Source organism: Aquila chrysaetos, chromosome 11 (assembly GCF_900496995.4).
Source record: "Aquila chrysaetos chrysaetos chromosome 11, bAquChr1.4, whole genome shotgun sequence".
Taxonomy (NCBI): Eukaryota; Metazoa; Chordata; class Aves; order Accipitriformes; family Accipitridae; genus Aquila; species Aquila chrysaetos.
In genome coordinates, this window is record NC_044014.1 from 2,897,448 (window position 1) to 2,915,146 (window position 17,699).

The 17,699-nt window shown below is 40.9% G+C and overlaps 1 protein-coding gene across 3 annotated transcripts in view; it reads right to left on the bottom strand.

Moving 5' to 3' along the window:
- The window catches only part of PTPRE (protein tyrosine phosphatase receptor type E), a 109,246-nt gene that overhangs the window by 46,630 nt on the left and 44,917 nt on the right, over positions 1–17,699 (bottom strand). For 2 of the 3 annotated variants that reach the window (XM_030030836.2, XM_030030838.2), the window contains exon 2: positions 7,632–7,744. In XM_030030836.2, coding sequence (XP_029886696.1) covers positions 7,632–7,744 — 113 coding nt within the window. The remainder of the gene's footprint in view (positions 1–7,631; positions 7,745–17,699) is intronic. The other variant, XM_030030837.2, reaches the window with a different exon arrangement.

Genomic DNA, 17,699 nt, shown 5'->3' on the forward strand with positions numbered 1-17,699 from the left:
AAATAATGAGACTTTTAACAAATAGAATGGAGATTTAAAAAAATATATCTTTGTTGTATCTAGTATAAATTGCAAGTCTAATCCTTCTGTTAATAGTGTTTTTATGTATGTGACTGTTTACATTTCAGTTTCATTATGCTTTTGTGACCTTTTAATTCTGCTGAACGATTCAATATACTAAAATCATTAAAAACCTAACTTGTTTTATTTAAGAACAAAGAACTCTCAGCCTTACCCTTCAGCAAGCAAAATACAACCCTGCTACTTGTTTTCCTTTCCAACCAGACGAATAAATCCAAGTTAGTGTAACAGCAGTGGTGGAGACCTCGCCAAGTAGGAAGGATGAGTCCTTCACACCTGGAATTTATTGCCCATGCCACAGGACACAGAAAGAGGTTGATCTTTCCTCAGTTACGGCCACAGGAGCCAGCCGAGGCAGCAGCCCACGCTTAGGGCATCTACCAGGATGGTTCCCTGTGTGTCCAGACCCCCCAGTTTCTCCATCGTTACACCAGCCTTCCTCAGCCTCCTTCACTTGCACTGTTTAGAAATCTTACCAATGTACACTCTTCCAAAAGCAATTTTTGTTGCTGCTGGTGTGGGTTTTTTTTTTTCTTTTTAAGCTACATTTACACACTTTTAACGAGTTCTTCACCATTCCTACAGAGGGCTTTGAGAACTGCAGCAGTGATTCTCCTAACACATCTTGCATTCACACTTCCCTAAACTCTTTTTGCTTACTTGCAGCAAAGGCTTTTTGAAGAGATCTTGCACAAGCCATAAAGTGACACGACATAAAGTATCATGAAAGCACAAGACTACAGTAAATATATAGGAGTATGTAACAAACACCCGCAATATTACAGAAAAGATCTCATATGGATAAACCGACTGACCAGAATTGATCACTGAAAAACCATTTGAGCATTGGTTTGTATCTTGTAAGCAGCTGGAAACTCTCTGGATGCTCAAACAGGGTGTTAGGGCACAGAAAAACTTCCTTTAGAGGCATAGGTGCAGTAGTGGCATACAAGGAAAAAAGGTATCTCAAGTCAACATAATAGTACAAAGAAAGCGAAGGCAATAAAATGCATGAAACTTGACATTTAAGTGGTATATAAAGATAAAAGTGACAGGCATGACAAAACTGTAATCAGAAACCACCACTTGACAGGGTTTCAGAAAATCACTATTGGAAGGAGTGTCTGGATGAACGTGCATCACCAGAAACAGCTTAACAATTTCTGTGTGGTATTTAGCAATACCGCACTCTGTATAGAAACCAAGGTCTGACAAAGAAACAAACAAACAAACAAAAGATCTATTTTTTCCCCTCACAGGCAAAAAGGAGCCACTTTAGCCCACTTTTGAAGTTTAGAAATTTCAGACTCAATATCTTGGAATCTCCAGGATTTAGGGGTTTTGTGTTAGTTCTCGTCACTGGCTCTGTGTCAAGACCCATGACACAAGGGGGGAAAGACAACAAGTTTGAGTCACGAGGCAATTAAAATTTCCCTCAGTTCATTACACAACACAGAAATCACCCGTCTTTTCCTTTCAGAAGAGCTGATATACTCATACCACCAGTGTCTTTGGAAAACTGATTCCCAGACAAACACAGAAAGCCCTAATCCAACCCAGGAGAAGAGAAATTCAACCTCCTGCTGGACTACTGTCTACATTTCTTTAGCTACGGACAGAGCAATTCTCTGCATCAAGATCTCACCTCTCCTCCTCCTACCCGTTTCACAAGGAAATTAGGTCAAAACCCACAAACAGCCCCTTCTAATTTGTACACAGGCACATCTGCTTTCAAAGCCTTGCAGTGGCACACCAATGGCTTCACCTCTGCAGAGCCTGTGTGTAAGGCACAGTGTGGTTTTAAACAGTTTCACTTATTACCTGTATTTGCTTCAATATCTGCAATGAAAATTTTATAAATGTAGCCCAAAAATTCTAAGAGAAAGTTACAACTGGGCTTAGGCCATTCTAGACTCAGAGGCTGAAAGATCATTAGCAAACACAAGTGTCTACATGTTAAGTGGGATTTTAAGGGGAGACTGAAAGACAGACCTGTACTACTTTTTTTTAATCAGTGCTGCTTCAAAAATTGACAACTGAAACATATGAGTAAATGCATGCAGCCACTGCCAGGGAAAATTTTCTACTGCTCCAACACAAAAAGAAAGCTGTGGCCCAAAACCACAGGGCTTTGTGTTCGCAGCCCCACAAAGAAGATCATCCTAAGGGTGGTTTTTTTTAGAAATACAATGAAAGAGTGACTTTCATCTTGACAAGAGAGGAGGATTATCGCGAGGAGGATGGTGGCAACCCCTCGTGCTTCCCCTGCCACCCACCGAGGCTGACTCACTGGTTCTTCCCGGCTTCATTCCCTGTGCGGCTGGCCCAGCTGTCGGAACAGCTCTTTCTGGAAACATATCACCATCTCCTTCAGGGTTATGATGTTCCCACTCTCCGTATGTGTCAAAAACAAAACCACCCACAAGAAAAAAAGGGAACTAACAGCAGTGTGTGCACATCAGTAACTGCCCTGTGATCCTCCCTCCACACTCTCTCCCAAACTTTGATTTTCTTCATCCCGTTATCCGTTCCTTTGCAAGTAGGACCTGAACAGTAAAATGGCCTGTGAATAAAAGTGTGATTAAAACAGTTTTTTCTCCCTCCACAAAAGCAAGCTAACAAGGCAAGGTGCGTGGCTTGCCCTAGAAAGCAAGCCAGGTACCTGAAATTATTCTGGTGATTGACAAAGAACAGACAAGATATTGTTTATCTCAGCACAAGAGAAATCCCACAACAACAGGCTCTATTTACTCACAAGTCTGAGCTTCTTTTCAAAAAACAGGGAACTTAACCCTCCACCTCTCCAAAACTAAAAGTAAACTGCTCTCACCCATTATTTGGGTTAGCCTTCAAGTGGGTTTTTTCCAGGGTCCATCCTCCATCTCTGCTGTCCCTTCAGCAGACACACAAATGTCCTTTAAACAGTGCTCAGTCAAATCCGACCACAGAGGCTTTCAGGCAGTGACACATGCCTCTGTTTTGGGTCAGAACTGTTTCAGACATCCAGCTCTGCAAAGGACACCGACCTTCTCCAACATTTATTTTAAATGAAGAGTGGCTGTCACAACCTCTTGACACAGACCTTATCCATCACATGGCAAACACAGTGCACTCAATCTTAAATAGTGCAATGTTATAAAATTTATGATTATTAATAGACTTCTGGTCAAATTTTAATAGAGATGTTTTGTCACCTGCAGGCACAAAACCCAACGCTTCCCAGTTTACCACAATTTTGGTACTTACACACAACTATCAGAGTTAACGCATCCCCCACATGCGGGATACAGGAGCTCTTAGACACGTCTCTGCTGAAGAGCTCAGTCCAGCTCGCATCAACTTCTGCAGCCAGCATGCCTGGTGGCCGTGCAAGACCTCACACATTAATTTAGGGGATACTTCAGACCAGATAATCTATCGTGCATGAGAGCGTTGAGTATCTTCTATATTACTCCTTCAACTGTTCATGTTTCAAAGGGCAAGGAAGCATCTTCAATTTTTATGGTAGTCTTTCAGTGCTCCTCACATGCCCCACAGAGCAGGTAACTCTCAAAATTCACTGGGAGCAATCACAGGGAGCGGCAGAGCTCACCAAAGCACACACAGACACAGGATAGGAACCCTTTCATGTTACCACCTTGCTGGGGGTACCGGGATGCTACTCAGAGTGCAGATGCCCGTGTGGCGCAGGCTGTCCTCCTGCCATTGTTTGGACTGATGCTAAGGTGAAGACACAGTCAAGTGACATATTTTGGGTAGTCCTTAGTACTTCTTGTGGACATAGGCATTTTTGAAGTGTTTGGATGGGTTGAGTAGCAGAGTATTTAAATTATTTTTTGTTGGTGGTGTAAAAACTTCTGCAAGTGCTTAACTTCTGTTTGCTGAACTTTCTGTTCAGATTTAAGAGTGATTGATTTATTATAATTAAGCCTCTCGCACATCAGTGTGTGCTTTCTATATGCTGAAAACCTACAAGTGAACTCAATAAAAGGAGAACTCTCCTCCTTTCTCAGTTTTCATCTAGCCACCATGCCTCCTTGAGATCCGGCTGAACTTGTGCTGTGATGACTGGGCAGAAGAAGTCTACCCATGCCAACAGGGATATCACAAAGTCCAGACTAAGCTCTCTCACGCTATTTTTGGAAGAGAAAAGCCCAGCCCTGCAGAGAATTGCCGTGCTTCACTGTGCCTTGACTGTGGAGAGGAAGCAGATATGCAGCTGATAACCGGGAGATGCATTTAGTACATATGAAAAACAAACCTGAATTAAAAAAAAAAATTAAAAAACTAAAGGAAGGGCAAAGGAAAAAGACCAGTAGGGAAGACAAACCAGTGCCCACAGCCTGCAGTACACAAGAAGGCAAACAGCAGCAAATGCAAGAATCGTGCCTGCGTTTGCCATCCCAGAGCCAAAAGCCGCACAGCCAGACCGAGCCCAGCCCTGCCTGCCACTGCAGTCATGGAACAGTTTGGGTTGGAAGGGACCTTTAAAGATCATCTAGTTCAACCCCCAACCCAAAAACACCGATTTCTGAAGTTCTGCTTTTCAAACTAATTCTTGAAATTGAGTATCTACCAGCAAAGCATCCCTTTGGCTTTTAAATACCAAGTAAAATGAGCCAGCCTCCTTCTTCAAAACTCAGTTTTCTGATGATGCCTCATGTTCTACATGAAAGAAGCACCATGAGTCTAGCGTGAAAAGTCCCCATCTCTGGGTTCTGTTCTGGCTATCGTATAGCAAGACTTCAGCCTTTCGATACATTGCTTCAGTCATCTTCAAAGACACCCACTAACCTCTTGAAAGTTTAAACCAGCAATAAATAAGGCATCAAAAGCTGCCTTTCAACCTCCCACTGATCTGATAAATTCATTACCTCTGCATGTTAATACATCGGTAGTGGAAAGAAATTGTAAAGATGGGCATGAAACCCATGAAATATTCATGGAGTAAACACTAAAGGAATTTAAACACTTGGAAAGGACTTAAAAGCGTTACTACTGCAACTCCCAGGCTGCTTTCACATTTAAATTACATAACAAGTAAAAATACAAGAGAAGTAAAAGAATCCTGACTATGATTAATACTGGATAACTAATTAATATCTGAGTAACCAGGAATTATTTGAATGCTATGGACAGTATCATGTATAAATAGTCTGTCACACATATTTGATAGCATAAATTTTTATCTACTTGAAATATACTTTTTTTAATGCAAATCCCAATAAATAAATAAATACTGGTTTATATTTATTTAATACAGTTGAATACTCTGGGTAAATGGCAGCACAATTTCTCCAGTAAATGGCAGTGCAATAAAACCCAGGAAATTCTGATTTTATGAAAGGGAAATTTCATGGTAGCAATTTCATGGTACTCTTGTAGGAAGTGAAATGGCAGTAGTGCTGAAAAATTGAGCCATACAGACTAGGTATCCATGTTTAAAATAAGAATAAACCCAACATTTTAATTCAACAAGTGTTTTAAAAATCAAGTCAGCTAAAATAATGACATGCAGTAAATTGTAACTATTCCTTTCAGAATCAAAAGCATCTTATCTCTTTGGATCATTCATCAAATTAGCATGCAAAAGGAAAGCTGGATTTTTTTAGTATCCTTCAGTTCTCTCCATATTCTTTTAAATGGCTTTTTCTTGATACTTCAATCAAAAATCTTTATTTTTGTATTAAAAAAATTTTATTAGTTCAATGGGTATTAAATGTATTAGATAATCCTATTATCTTGGAACTTTCTATACAGCAATGTACTTTCAGTGTGCACGTACTTGTCTATCAGACAAAACTCTTCTTCGCTTCTCACTGCAAAGTAATGAGGGCTTTGATATTCAGGAAAAAACAGTTTAGTCGTACTAATCATTTCTAAATCGTATCACTGAAATTAAGATTTAATTAAAACACAGACGATAAGATTACTCTTACCCATATTATCATACTTAAATTCAACACAATTTTGAATTAAGCTTTGAAGATGAACAGCATCTATGGAGAAACTCCCTTTTTACTAATTTGATTAAAATTCTGGGAAGTGATACAACTAACAAGTTACTTCCCTTTCCCAATTCCCATATTCTTACATATTCAGACCAACATTAGTAACTTGTTCTCCTACTGCTCCAGATGCCAGACAAGAAGCAGGGCACTGACAATGACTTGACAATATTTCAGCAGAGCCATTTATTGGCAAATTTATACTTCGCTAAATTTCTAGATTTTTATTTATATTAGCAATTTATTTATTTTGAAAGCCCTAAGCAATAGAACACTAAGATTGTCAATACTAACGGTAGAGCCCCTTGCTCCCCTAACCCTCCACTTCCCCTGTGGAGGTCTGTTAGTGCTCAGCTCCACCTCCACTCTTCTCCAACCTCAGATTTTGGTGAAAGCAAATGCCTAACACCTAAATTACTACAACTGCCGTTTGATTCTTGCTTGGCTCTCCTTCCATACAGGTGTAAAGTTCACAGGCAGATTAAAAATAAACCAACCAAACCAACCACAAAAACACCCGCCTATAAAGACTGGGTGTCAACAATGGTCACCTGAAAACTTACCAAGATTTCACCACACTGTTTACATGGAACATCATCAGCTTTATTTCCCTTCAACCAAGTCCACGGAGCAGCTATCCCTTTGGAAATCCCTCTCTGATGTCAGCACGACGTCACGCGCTGCCACCGCCTCAACAGCAAACCACTGCCTGACAAACACCGCTCACCAGCATAGGGATTTCGAAGATAGCTAGCTAGGATTATGAAGGATAAGGACAACATGCAAGTAAAATATATCGTCCCATCACAGAACATAATAGTAGAATCAGTATCTTAAATAAGAAACCCAAACAAACCCTTATTTGACTTGAACGAACGAACCCCTCTCCAGGACGGTAACGCGTTAGGATGCAGTTGTAGGAGGGCTTAAAGCAAGAGGAAGAAATACCGAAAATAGAAATGAGGATGAATAAAAGATGCTGTGGTGGACCGGTGAGTAGAAGACTGCTCTCAGGTGTTTGAAAAAGGCTTTTTTATTTTTCACCTGACCTAATCATATGCAGGACATCTGCACTATTATCCACCTCCTCGAGTCTTACCTTAGACAGCTCCTATCATTTGAAAACACGGAACACACATAAAGACTGCATGTCCTTATGATGTTTAAATATGCTCACCCTCTTGTCTAACTGATAATTTCTTTAATTCCTATTATCTGTGTCTGGGTCCCATCACGCTGGAGACCCACAGTGGCAGCTCCTGGGGCATGCAGACCTTGCAGCCCCGGCGGGACGAGTCATCCTGTGCTTTCCCACCTCTCCCGAAGCTATCCTCTGCATTTCCCATACATGGGAAAGAGAAAGTAAAGCGTACAACACCAGTCCTATGGAGATCAAACACAAAGGTCATCTGGCAAGATTAGAAGCGTATTTGTGGGGTCAAAGTCCTGGAAAAATATCCAGGACTATGTCACCAGGGGAACCTCACCAGAAGTCCCTTTCCACATCCACTCCCATCCCCGCAAATGAAGTGATGTCCTTACTTGTTGTTGTTGTTGTTGGTTTTGGCAGTTCAGTTCCATTGGGTGGTAAAGCTTGTGCAAACAGAAAACTAACACAGAGCAGAAGGAGCGAGCAGGAATGTTCCATCCTGGACCTAAAAGAAAACAAAAGCAAAAGATAAACTTTCAGGTCAAATTACTATTACATTGTTTCCTCATGTCAGAAGAAAGCTAAAAGAAAAAGTGACGTTCGCTTTAGATGAGGGGAGTTTTAAAACTTGTTTTATACTCTCCCACTGCCTTATCACTTAACTTTCAGTTTTGATGCAGAAGGAAGAGCAAAATACCAGTTGCACGCACTAAGAATTCATTAAGAATGTTTTAAATCCACGAACAGAAGGATAACGCTCAGCCATCGTTCAAAGACAATGACAGAAATCAGGCCAGAAAAGCTACTCTACATCAGTAAAACACAGCAGCTGAGGACACCAAGGCAAGGAGTCTGGAAGTCATTTCCATAGATAAGAAGAAAACTCCTAAGTACCAGCAGCTGGAACCTTGGGAATAAATGCAAATCTTGAGAATAAATGCAAAAATTATGCATTTTTGGTGATTCCTGCCATAATTGCATGTGTTATGGCTTCTGCAAAGAGCACGAGTAGGGGCAGCGAGGGCTGCAGGGAGGGGAAAGCAGCCCAAAACCCCAGCGTGGCCGGACCCTGTCTTAAGGGTCCAAGTGACTTTCTTCCACGAGACCAATACGTCCACACCGTGTAACTTCGACACACAATCTTGGCACCACAGATGCCTGGAGACCAAAACAAAGAGGAAAAGCTTTTACCAACCAAGCAGACCAGAAACAACCATAAAGTTTAAAATACCTAGAATGAGCACTTTTCAGAGTTCCTTATCCCACCCTTGATTTCCTATAGACATACATATGGTGCTTCATAGATACGTTCCTTTGGAGTACACGTGTGCCACAGCTATGAGTCTGCAAGCTACAAAGTGTTTGACCAAAGCCCTCCAAACACAGAGAATTTCAGGTTTCATGAGACCAGAAAATAATTTCCGATGTAGTGAAGGTTAGAGAAAAAGTGTGATGAGAATGTGCTGCTGGGAAAAGTCAGGGAAATTAATAGTTGTAGATAAATGAGCTGGTCTAGAAACATTCTAGTCCCTCTAAATCAAGGTTTTTGTGGAAAAAATAAATGTTGTTACTAATTTGCTGTACATTTATCCAGTCCCTAATGAATATATTAATTATAAGAGGCTGCCATCTCAGCCATTAGCCAGTCTTGCTTGATTTAAAAATAATTTCTTTGGCATCACACACAAACATTACTTTCTGTATTTCGCAAATGGCAGAACACATCCAGATGGTGGCTCTACATCCATTGCTAAAATTATAACCGTCGTAATACTGCACAACGCAGCTCCCCAATGCTTCAGTATGATATATTTAATATTACAATTTCCACAGGATATTGTATAGTAGTGCCTAACAACAGACAAAAAAAATCCTGGAACTTTGCAGTCATTAGAATAACCATTAGAAAATCCTTCCTTTCAATGTAAAATGGGATAATCCACCAGAAATAATCTCTGGATAAGTGCAAATGTATAAAAAACTTCTGTAACAACAACTTTCACACCACCTTTTCGCCGCTCTCACACGCATTATTCAGAAGTGAACCTTATTCCCCACCTTTCTGCTATACCTAGGAGTAAACTCAAACTCAGCACACACCTGGTATTCTTTAAAAAAGAAGAGAAACAGACCTAAAAATTAATTCTTTCACGCTTTGAAGGGATGTCAGCAGTAGCAAGGCTCTCACCAAGCCGGGCACAGGAGCAGCCAGCACAGGTTCTGCTCAGCAGAGCTCACCAGAAACTGCAGCTGCCTTAGGGAGCACACAGACCCTTGAAGGAAAGGCATCAAGTAATCTCATCCGATATTACAGTTCATTACTTGTTTTCTTTTTCAAGGCTCTGTTAGATACAGAGCAGCCCTTCTGCCCACTGAAAGTACTGAAAGCACGCTCAGTTTACCAAGGTAACACCTTCCAGAAGGGATTGCAGGCTGCTTTCTATCCATTGGCCCTAAGATGCTATGTTAAATTCTTCCAAGTGTTATGAGTATATAGGAGTACAAAAAAAATGAACACGAAAGTAAAAAGACAAAATATATTTTCTGAGAAAAAAAGAAACACATATAAAACTTTTTTTACATGGGAGCACACACTTAATAGCATTTCTTTATTCTTTCTCCCCATCTTACAGTTTGGAAGCTCAATGGATCTTGCTCTAACATAATGAGTGAAGTAAGAATAATAAAAAGTATTATTAGCATCAAACTTTATTTTCTTAACTGTCTTTTTTTTCTTTCCCCCCCAGTCCAGCTTCCTACTGACAGATTTACTTATTCAGTTCCTTCTACTACTGTTTATAATTTAAGCAGACTAGATGTCTTAAGCTAACAGGCTTAGTCAACAGCCAGGTTAACCCTGAACTAGCCATTCTTAGGATTAGACAACTAATTATGCATAATGGCTTATTGCAAAATGTATCAGCATTACCATCACATGCAGACCTGGTCTGACAACTGCGACCCAGCTTTGTCGGCAGCAGACCCATCCTCCTCCTCCTCTGAAACTCTCCAGCTTTGAGAAATCGCTTTAGCCAGGACTAATTAGATAAAATCAAAAGCATTTATAGTTTTGTTATGACAGTCGCCATAGTAAGGGACCATACTGATATCAACTATATGAAGATTTATACCTAGGCTACTTGGGCTGAGTTAAACAAATATATTTTCTCAGTCTTGTCTATCCATTGTAACAGTTGAGTAAGAAGTTAATATTTAGATGTTGTAGGAAAAAAAAAAACAGGCTGTATTAAAAAAAACCAACCAACCAACCAAACAAACAAAAACCAACCCAAATTTAAGACAATCACCTGCCCTAAAAATCCCCAAGGCATTGTGAATTTTTCTGTTCAGCAAAACAAACACCCCCAGTGGAATTTGGTGTAATTTTGGAAGCAACCTATATTATAAAAAAATTGTAAGGCTACATTGTATTTAGCATTATATATAACCTTCCAAAATTTAACAATTTAGAATTATAAAGCAATAGTATGCTGGAAGCTCAAAACAAGCAGCAGCAGTTTACATGAACTGAGGGGAGGGGAAAGGAAGGAAGAGGATTTGGAAATCTGGAAAAAAGCCAGAATAAAAGTGGAATCAACAGGGAAAGGCTGGTGTTGCCAGGAACGAGGTGCTGAATGCTGCACTCCACCGACTGCAACGCTTTACACCCTCGGCAAAGGCTGCTTAAATCCACCGGCCATTCGAGTAATCAATTCCAGCAGTTACAGTGAGCTGTTTGCTGAATGGTTTTACAGAGTGGCGTTGAGTTCACTAGCTCACCCTTAAAATACATCCAGCTCTTTAAAAAAAATAACCAAAATAATTGACGTTGCTGGCAGGTTTCTAAGAGACTGGCAAGTGTAAGGAACATCAACATTTCTCACAGAATTACCATTATAAGAGTTTTACAGAAAAAAAAAAAAACCACGCCAGACATCTTGTATCTGTTCTCTTGAATGTGATAAAGTGTAACTTGAGTATACATTCAGTGCCCCACAATTTGGCAGAAATAAACACATCTACAAAGATTATGCAAATTCTGGGATCTCATTTTTGTCCTAAGTACTGTCCTGGTTTTGGCTGGGATAGAGTTAGTCTTCTTTCTAGTAGCTGGTACAGTGTCATGTTTTGGGTTCAGTATGACGATAATGTTGATAACACACTGATGTTTTCAGTTGTTGCCAAGTGTTTATACCAAGTCCAGGATTTTTCAGCTTCTCCTGCCCAGCCAGCGAGAAGGCTGGAGGAGCCACAAGAAGTTGGGAGGGGACACAGCCAGGACAGCTGACCCAAACTGGCCAAAGGGGTATTCCAGACCATGTGACATCATGACCAGTATATAAACTGGGGGGAGTTGGCCGGGGGGCGCAGATCGCTGCGCTGGAACTAACTGGGCATCGGTCAGCGGGTGGTGAGCAATTGCATTGTGCATCACTCGTACATTCCAATTCTTTTATTATTATTATTACTGTTATTATTATCATTATTATTTTCTTCCTTTCTGTTCTATTAAACTGTTCTTGCCTCAACCCACATGTTTGGTTTTTTTTTTTTCCCCCGATTCTCTCCCCCATCCCACTGCGGGGGGCTGTGGGGGGAAGTGAGCGAGCAGCTGCGTGGTGCTTAGTTACCGGCTGGGGTTAAACCACAACAAGCACTTTACACTTCTGCTTGCTGAAGAAAGAAGGATTAAAACTTACAGCAAATTTACGTGCCGCAGCAAGAGACTGAGCTTAGCATGACCAAGCACTACTTGCAACCAAGTAGTAAGTACTCCTTTTCAGACTGGGGTGGATGGGGAGGTGAGAAAGTTGCAATAACATCAAAACCCTGTAAGCTTTACTGTATATTTATGTACTTTACATACAGGACCTCAACTATATAATTTTTTGAAACAAAAATCTCCACAGACATAGCAGCATTTTCTGTCCTCAAGAAGGTACAACATCATGATAAATTCTGTTAAAAAAAAAAAAAAAAAGGTAAAAAGTAATAACAACTCCTCTTCAGAGGAAACAGGCAGGTAAAAAAGCACTGCTGAACAAGAAAGGACAACCGCATACTACAAAAGAAGCCTCTTGTTGATAAAATCAGAAAGGAAAAGATCCAGGTAGAGACATACGCTGTCGTTATTACATGGCTTTGCTGTAAAGGAACTGCTGCCCCGCCTGGTAAAAGAAATAGGAACTGCTTTCATAACCGTATGGGGATACAATGCAGATTTATCTACTTACATCCTACTACCTCCAGCCTTTATTTCCTGGATATGCATGAGTAAATGGCTCAGGCACTTAAGCTTTAACTCCATGGACTAATATTTTTTTTTGTAGCAAAGGATTCTTAGCTATTTCTGATTATCTGAAGCCTTAAAATGGTGCCAGAGATTCCTGTTACAACCACAGTTTTAAAAGTCTGCATTGTTATAGGTAAATGCTTCTACATCCAACAGAGAACTTGATACTATGACCAAAAAAAAAAAAAAAAAAAAAGTCACTGTAAAATTGCACATCTAACTCAAATCCTGCCAAGGAGGCAGAGCACTTGAAATCTAAATGCAATCCAGTAAGGATCAGCTCAGAAACCAGGGGAGCGCGTGAAGCCTGTGCACAGCTCATCCCAGCATCGGGATCGCTGCCACCGCTTCTCGCGCGGTCCAAGGAGTTGCCATGGGGGATGGCCCAGCTCCCCAAAATGTGAGAAAACAGCATGATTTTCAGGGATTACTGGATTAGTACACATGCTTAATTTCTATTTTTGCTGCAGAACTGAATCCTCATCTGACCTGACAGTTTAAGAACAAAACCTGGGTTTTAAGAAAATACGCTAATAAAACCTCTGTCGTGCTGTGTGGCATTGCTACAGCTGTGGGACTTTTTCCAAGGAGTCTGATGCAGAAGCTACTTCAGAGTGGGTTAAATAGATACCTGTTCCCTGTATCCTCCTGAAGCAGGAATAAAACAGCAAAACATTCCGTCTAATACAGAGGATGGTGGAGAAACTGTTGGGTTTTGCTTTTTTCCCCCAAGGCTTTAGTATCATGCAGCTCAGGTCATGCCCCAGATTTTTAGCGCTAAAAAAAGTAATATTCTAAAGGATAAGCACCATCAATTCAGAAAATATAATTAGAAGTGAGAGACGTGAAAGCCCTGTCACTGTAGGTTGACAAATGCGTTGGCACCTGGGATGCTGGCCATACCATGAGCAAACGCCAACCCAAAAAGATCAGTAGTTTAAAAAAAAACAAACTGTAAAAAGGGAAGAGGGGAAAGCCACACTCTCTCCTTGCTCTGCCTTTTCTCCTTTTGCTCTTCCTGCTTTTCACCCATAAACCTCCAAACACAGTTGCTCCCGCTGAAGAGTTTTAAGCCCCAGTGCCTGTTTTCTCCAGCTGGCTGGGGGGGTTCCCCTACCCGGAGCAGGCGAGCCGGCGTGGGCATCCCCCCCCGGCTGGGAACTCCGGGAGCAGCTCTCATCTCCGATCGAGCTGACCGCAGCTACTTTCTCTTTCCTGAAGCTCTGGCATTCCCACCATATCTCTGCCAACCCACCTGAGCACACCAGGCAATGCCGAGTTATATTTTAACTGGAATAGCTCTTGCGTGACTTCATTTTTGGTTAGGACTTTAGTGCACCATTATATCATAAGGCGGGTAAGAAAGCATTACTGCAGCATTTCAAAGAAAATTATTCATTTGAATTACGTTTTTAGAAAAGAACCAGAAAAAGAAGCACTCCCTTCCATTCCCAAGGAACAGGGGGGAAAGCGGGAGCTTGCATGGAGATGAATTCAAGACACACGGCGTCAAGATAATGGGACCAATGGCAGAGCGTTGTGCCGAGTCCCAGCGGACCCCTCTGACCAAAAGTCCAGGCTCTCCACCGCCGGACCCCCCCTTGGGCAGTCGGCATCAAAGCCTGTGGAGCAGCAGGACCTCAGGCTCTGGCGCTCAGCATCCCACCTTGCGCCCCGCCGCTCCACGGGGCATCAGCTGGAAACAGCTCTTCGTGTTCCTCTAATTTGGGGTAACCGTTCAATAACAAACTGTTACTTGGGAGTTATACCTTAAGCTCCAAATCAAATTTCCAGAAGTTTGGTAGAAGTTACCTGTTTTGACGCACTTTAAAATTTAGGAGCTTTAGAAAAAATGAATGTATCCAGTCTCTTTCCCTTTGCTTTCTTTGCATCCCTGTAATTCTGGCTCAGAGACTTAGGATGTCCCAAAATCCACAGTTAAAAAGAAAAGCACTTGAGGTATTTGTTGAGATGTTGCGCGTGCATTCAGTGCAGCCCAGCAAGCAGCAAGAAACTCAGGCAGGGACCTCTCTGCTTAGGAAACGTTCTTCAAAATTCAGCCACGCTGTCTGCTGCATGGCTGTTCCTCAGAGGCAAGTTAGAAAACACCCCACAATGAAAAGTTAAATTTCATCATAAAAATGTATTTCTTATGGGACTCTCTACAGCACACTCACTGTTGGGTGTTTTGTACATAAAAATAGAAGCTTTGTTTCTGACCTCTTCAGGAATAGCAAGAGAATTTAAGGGATCAATATCTAATTTTAAAATCATGTGTAATTTAATATAACCACTCACAAAATTATATCTGACAATAACAATTCCTCATGTATCCTACACAAATACCTGCAATAAAGATCATTTAAAGGAGATGGCAATAATTAGATTAAAAAAATACAAATTAGAATAACCACTTACACATAAGACACTGAGCGAGGCAAAGTACCAATTAACTGAATAAAATGAATTCCCATTTAGAATAATCAAGCTTGATAGACTGTCTTACTTGCTTAGTCACTTTGCTTCTAATTCAGGTAGACAAGTTATTGCATTTGCTTTCATTTGCATGTAAGAGGTCAGCATGTACAGCACAGAGTATGGGTGTGACAACAAGTTACAGCCCTGTTGAGAAATGACGATTTCTGATCTGCCGGCGGCCAGTTTCTCAGGCAAGCAGGCTAGCAACCTGCATGGCACACGCATTCATGGACTATGTACGGCTTAACAAGGATTTATAGAGAAAATATGTTAGCTGTTCAAAAAAGTTATGTTTAAAGATACATACCTGAATACAGACAAAAATTACCACTTTTGCAATAGTAATTTTTAAATTCTACTGACCCGATATAGCTGGTCCTATCGGTCTTTCTCAGTATCATGAGCAAGTCTCAAAACGCAGTCTACCATGGCTAACACTAGTTCAAATCCATTTCAATTAGCAATGCTGAGATCTCCAGTGAATATAAATCACTGGTTGTCACCAGCAGATTAAGCACTGCATTAGCAGGTCTGCTCTGAAAAGGATTAAATGACAGTGGTGACAGTGGGGTTGACATGCCACCATTACAAAGTGACATTTGCCACATTAAAAATGGTGAGGAATTTTTCAATCGGATTCTACAAAAGCACCCAGGACCAGGAGGCAGCAGCGCTGAGTATGATGGTGATCTCCTTCCTTCTATTTTCTTGGGTTCTTTGGTACTACCACTCACCAGGATTAGGTTCAAAGCAGTTATGAAGATATGCTATGTGATAAACTGTATAAAAAAGAGGTTTGGTTTAGATGTGTTTAAAACCAGGAATATAATGAACTTTGACTGCAGCCTTAATTTTGGAAAAGTATACATTTCCCACTCATGTATCACGTATATGACTTATCTGCAGCCCCATAGTTCTCGAAATGAGGGGGAAAAAAGAAAGATTTCTTTTCCAAGCCGAGTGGCTCTCAATGAAGCACTACAAAGATTGTGAAGACTTTGGGACATCGTATCTAAAACTACACTTGGAACAGACAGCTTTCATACCACAAAAACTCAAAATTAGGAAACGAGCACACAAAAGAGAGAAGGAACTACAACTTCAGAGAGAGAGAGAAAATTATTTTCAAATTCAAAACTCTGTTTCCATGCTGCAATAAAAAAAGGTTAGGACGATTAATACATTCTCTCTCTCACAGATGTACGTTTACTCTCAAACACTTTTTAAAGAACTCTTTTGCCAGTTTTTGCAGTTGTCTGACCAGCTTTGGGAGGAAACAACAGTCTCAGCAGGTGCATTTCTGACATAGTTATAATCCACCTCCGCTGGCTAGCACCAAGACCAGTACTGATTTAAACTGAGCTAGGGTAAGCCAGTCCACACTAACCAGAACAAATGAAATATAATTAATCAGGACGAAGCCAGCAATCAAATTGTATTTGATAAAATAGCTCCCCCACCTGATGACGCAATGACTGAACACTACTTGTAGATGCAGCATTCTTTTCAGATGTGATGAGTACCATTATGGATGTCTGCCTTCCAAGCCCAGACTGCTATAACCAGGAGCAATAGTTCCACAGTCAATGCACCAAGAACACTATTTCACAACTTTCTTACCTGATATACAGCAAAATGTTTTAATATTCCTGAAAATTTAAACAAAATTCCTGTAGTGCCTTCCGTTATAAAAAAAACCCAACCCAAACACAAATACCTTTATTAATTTAAAAAATCCCCCAATAATATACTTTTAAAAGATCCATAGCTCTTATGTCATGAACTGAGGCTTTAATCATTCAGGAGGAAGTTAAAATAACTCCTATCTAAAGCTAAGTGTAAAGTCCCATGATTTCAGTATAATTAATTGAGTCATGTTTTATTTAGGTGTTTACACAACTGCAAGAGGATTAATTCCAAATACAATCAATATAGCTGTAAAGTGCTCAATAATATGGCAGAGCAAGAAGGACCTGCCCAAAGCCCTGATGCCCTGGGTAAGGCCTCATCAGCCCAAAATGCAGGGCTACGATCAGTTTGCTATCCCGTAGGTTCATATATTTTACGCACCGTGACATGGGAAGGGTCAGGCAGGTCCTTTCCTAACTTTTCCTACGGAGGCAAACTATTTTACCAACTCGCACGGTGCAGCTGATGACTCCTGCTTCAGACTTTGCAACTGCTCTGTTATCTGCATGCTGTCCTCTCCACAGTGTTTCCCTAATTAGTCAAGATTGCTTTGAATGCCAATAATACAATACTTCCCATGCAAGCCAAGCTGTTAATAGACACAATACATAATAACATCCAGGCTGCTGTGAAGGCCACACACCTGCACGCCTCAGGGCAGAGTTTTTCTAATTAATAGCTGCTCTGAAAGCATCGGTTTCATCACATCCATCTTCTCCTAACATGCTTCTGAGAAAGCATCATCTCTCTGAGACAGGGTCAAAACCCCACGACAACATCTACAGGTTCTGCTGAAATCTGTAAGGCATGCTACACTGTCATGGGAAAAACCCTGATGTGACAGGACATGTCACTCCTTACACGTCTTTCCAACAGTTTCCAGTACTGATATTTAATTGTTTCAGTATTTTTCCTGGAGATGGAGTTAAGCTGTGAAACCTCCAGCTCAAACCTTCCCAAAGCGGACTCACACAATGCCCTCTGCCCGCTCACACAACGT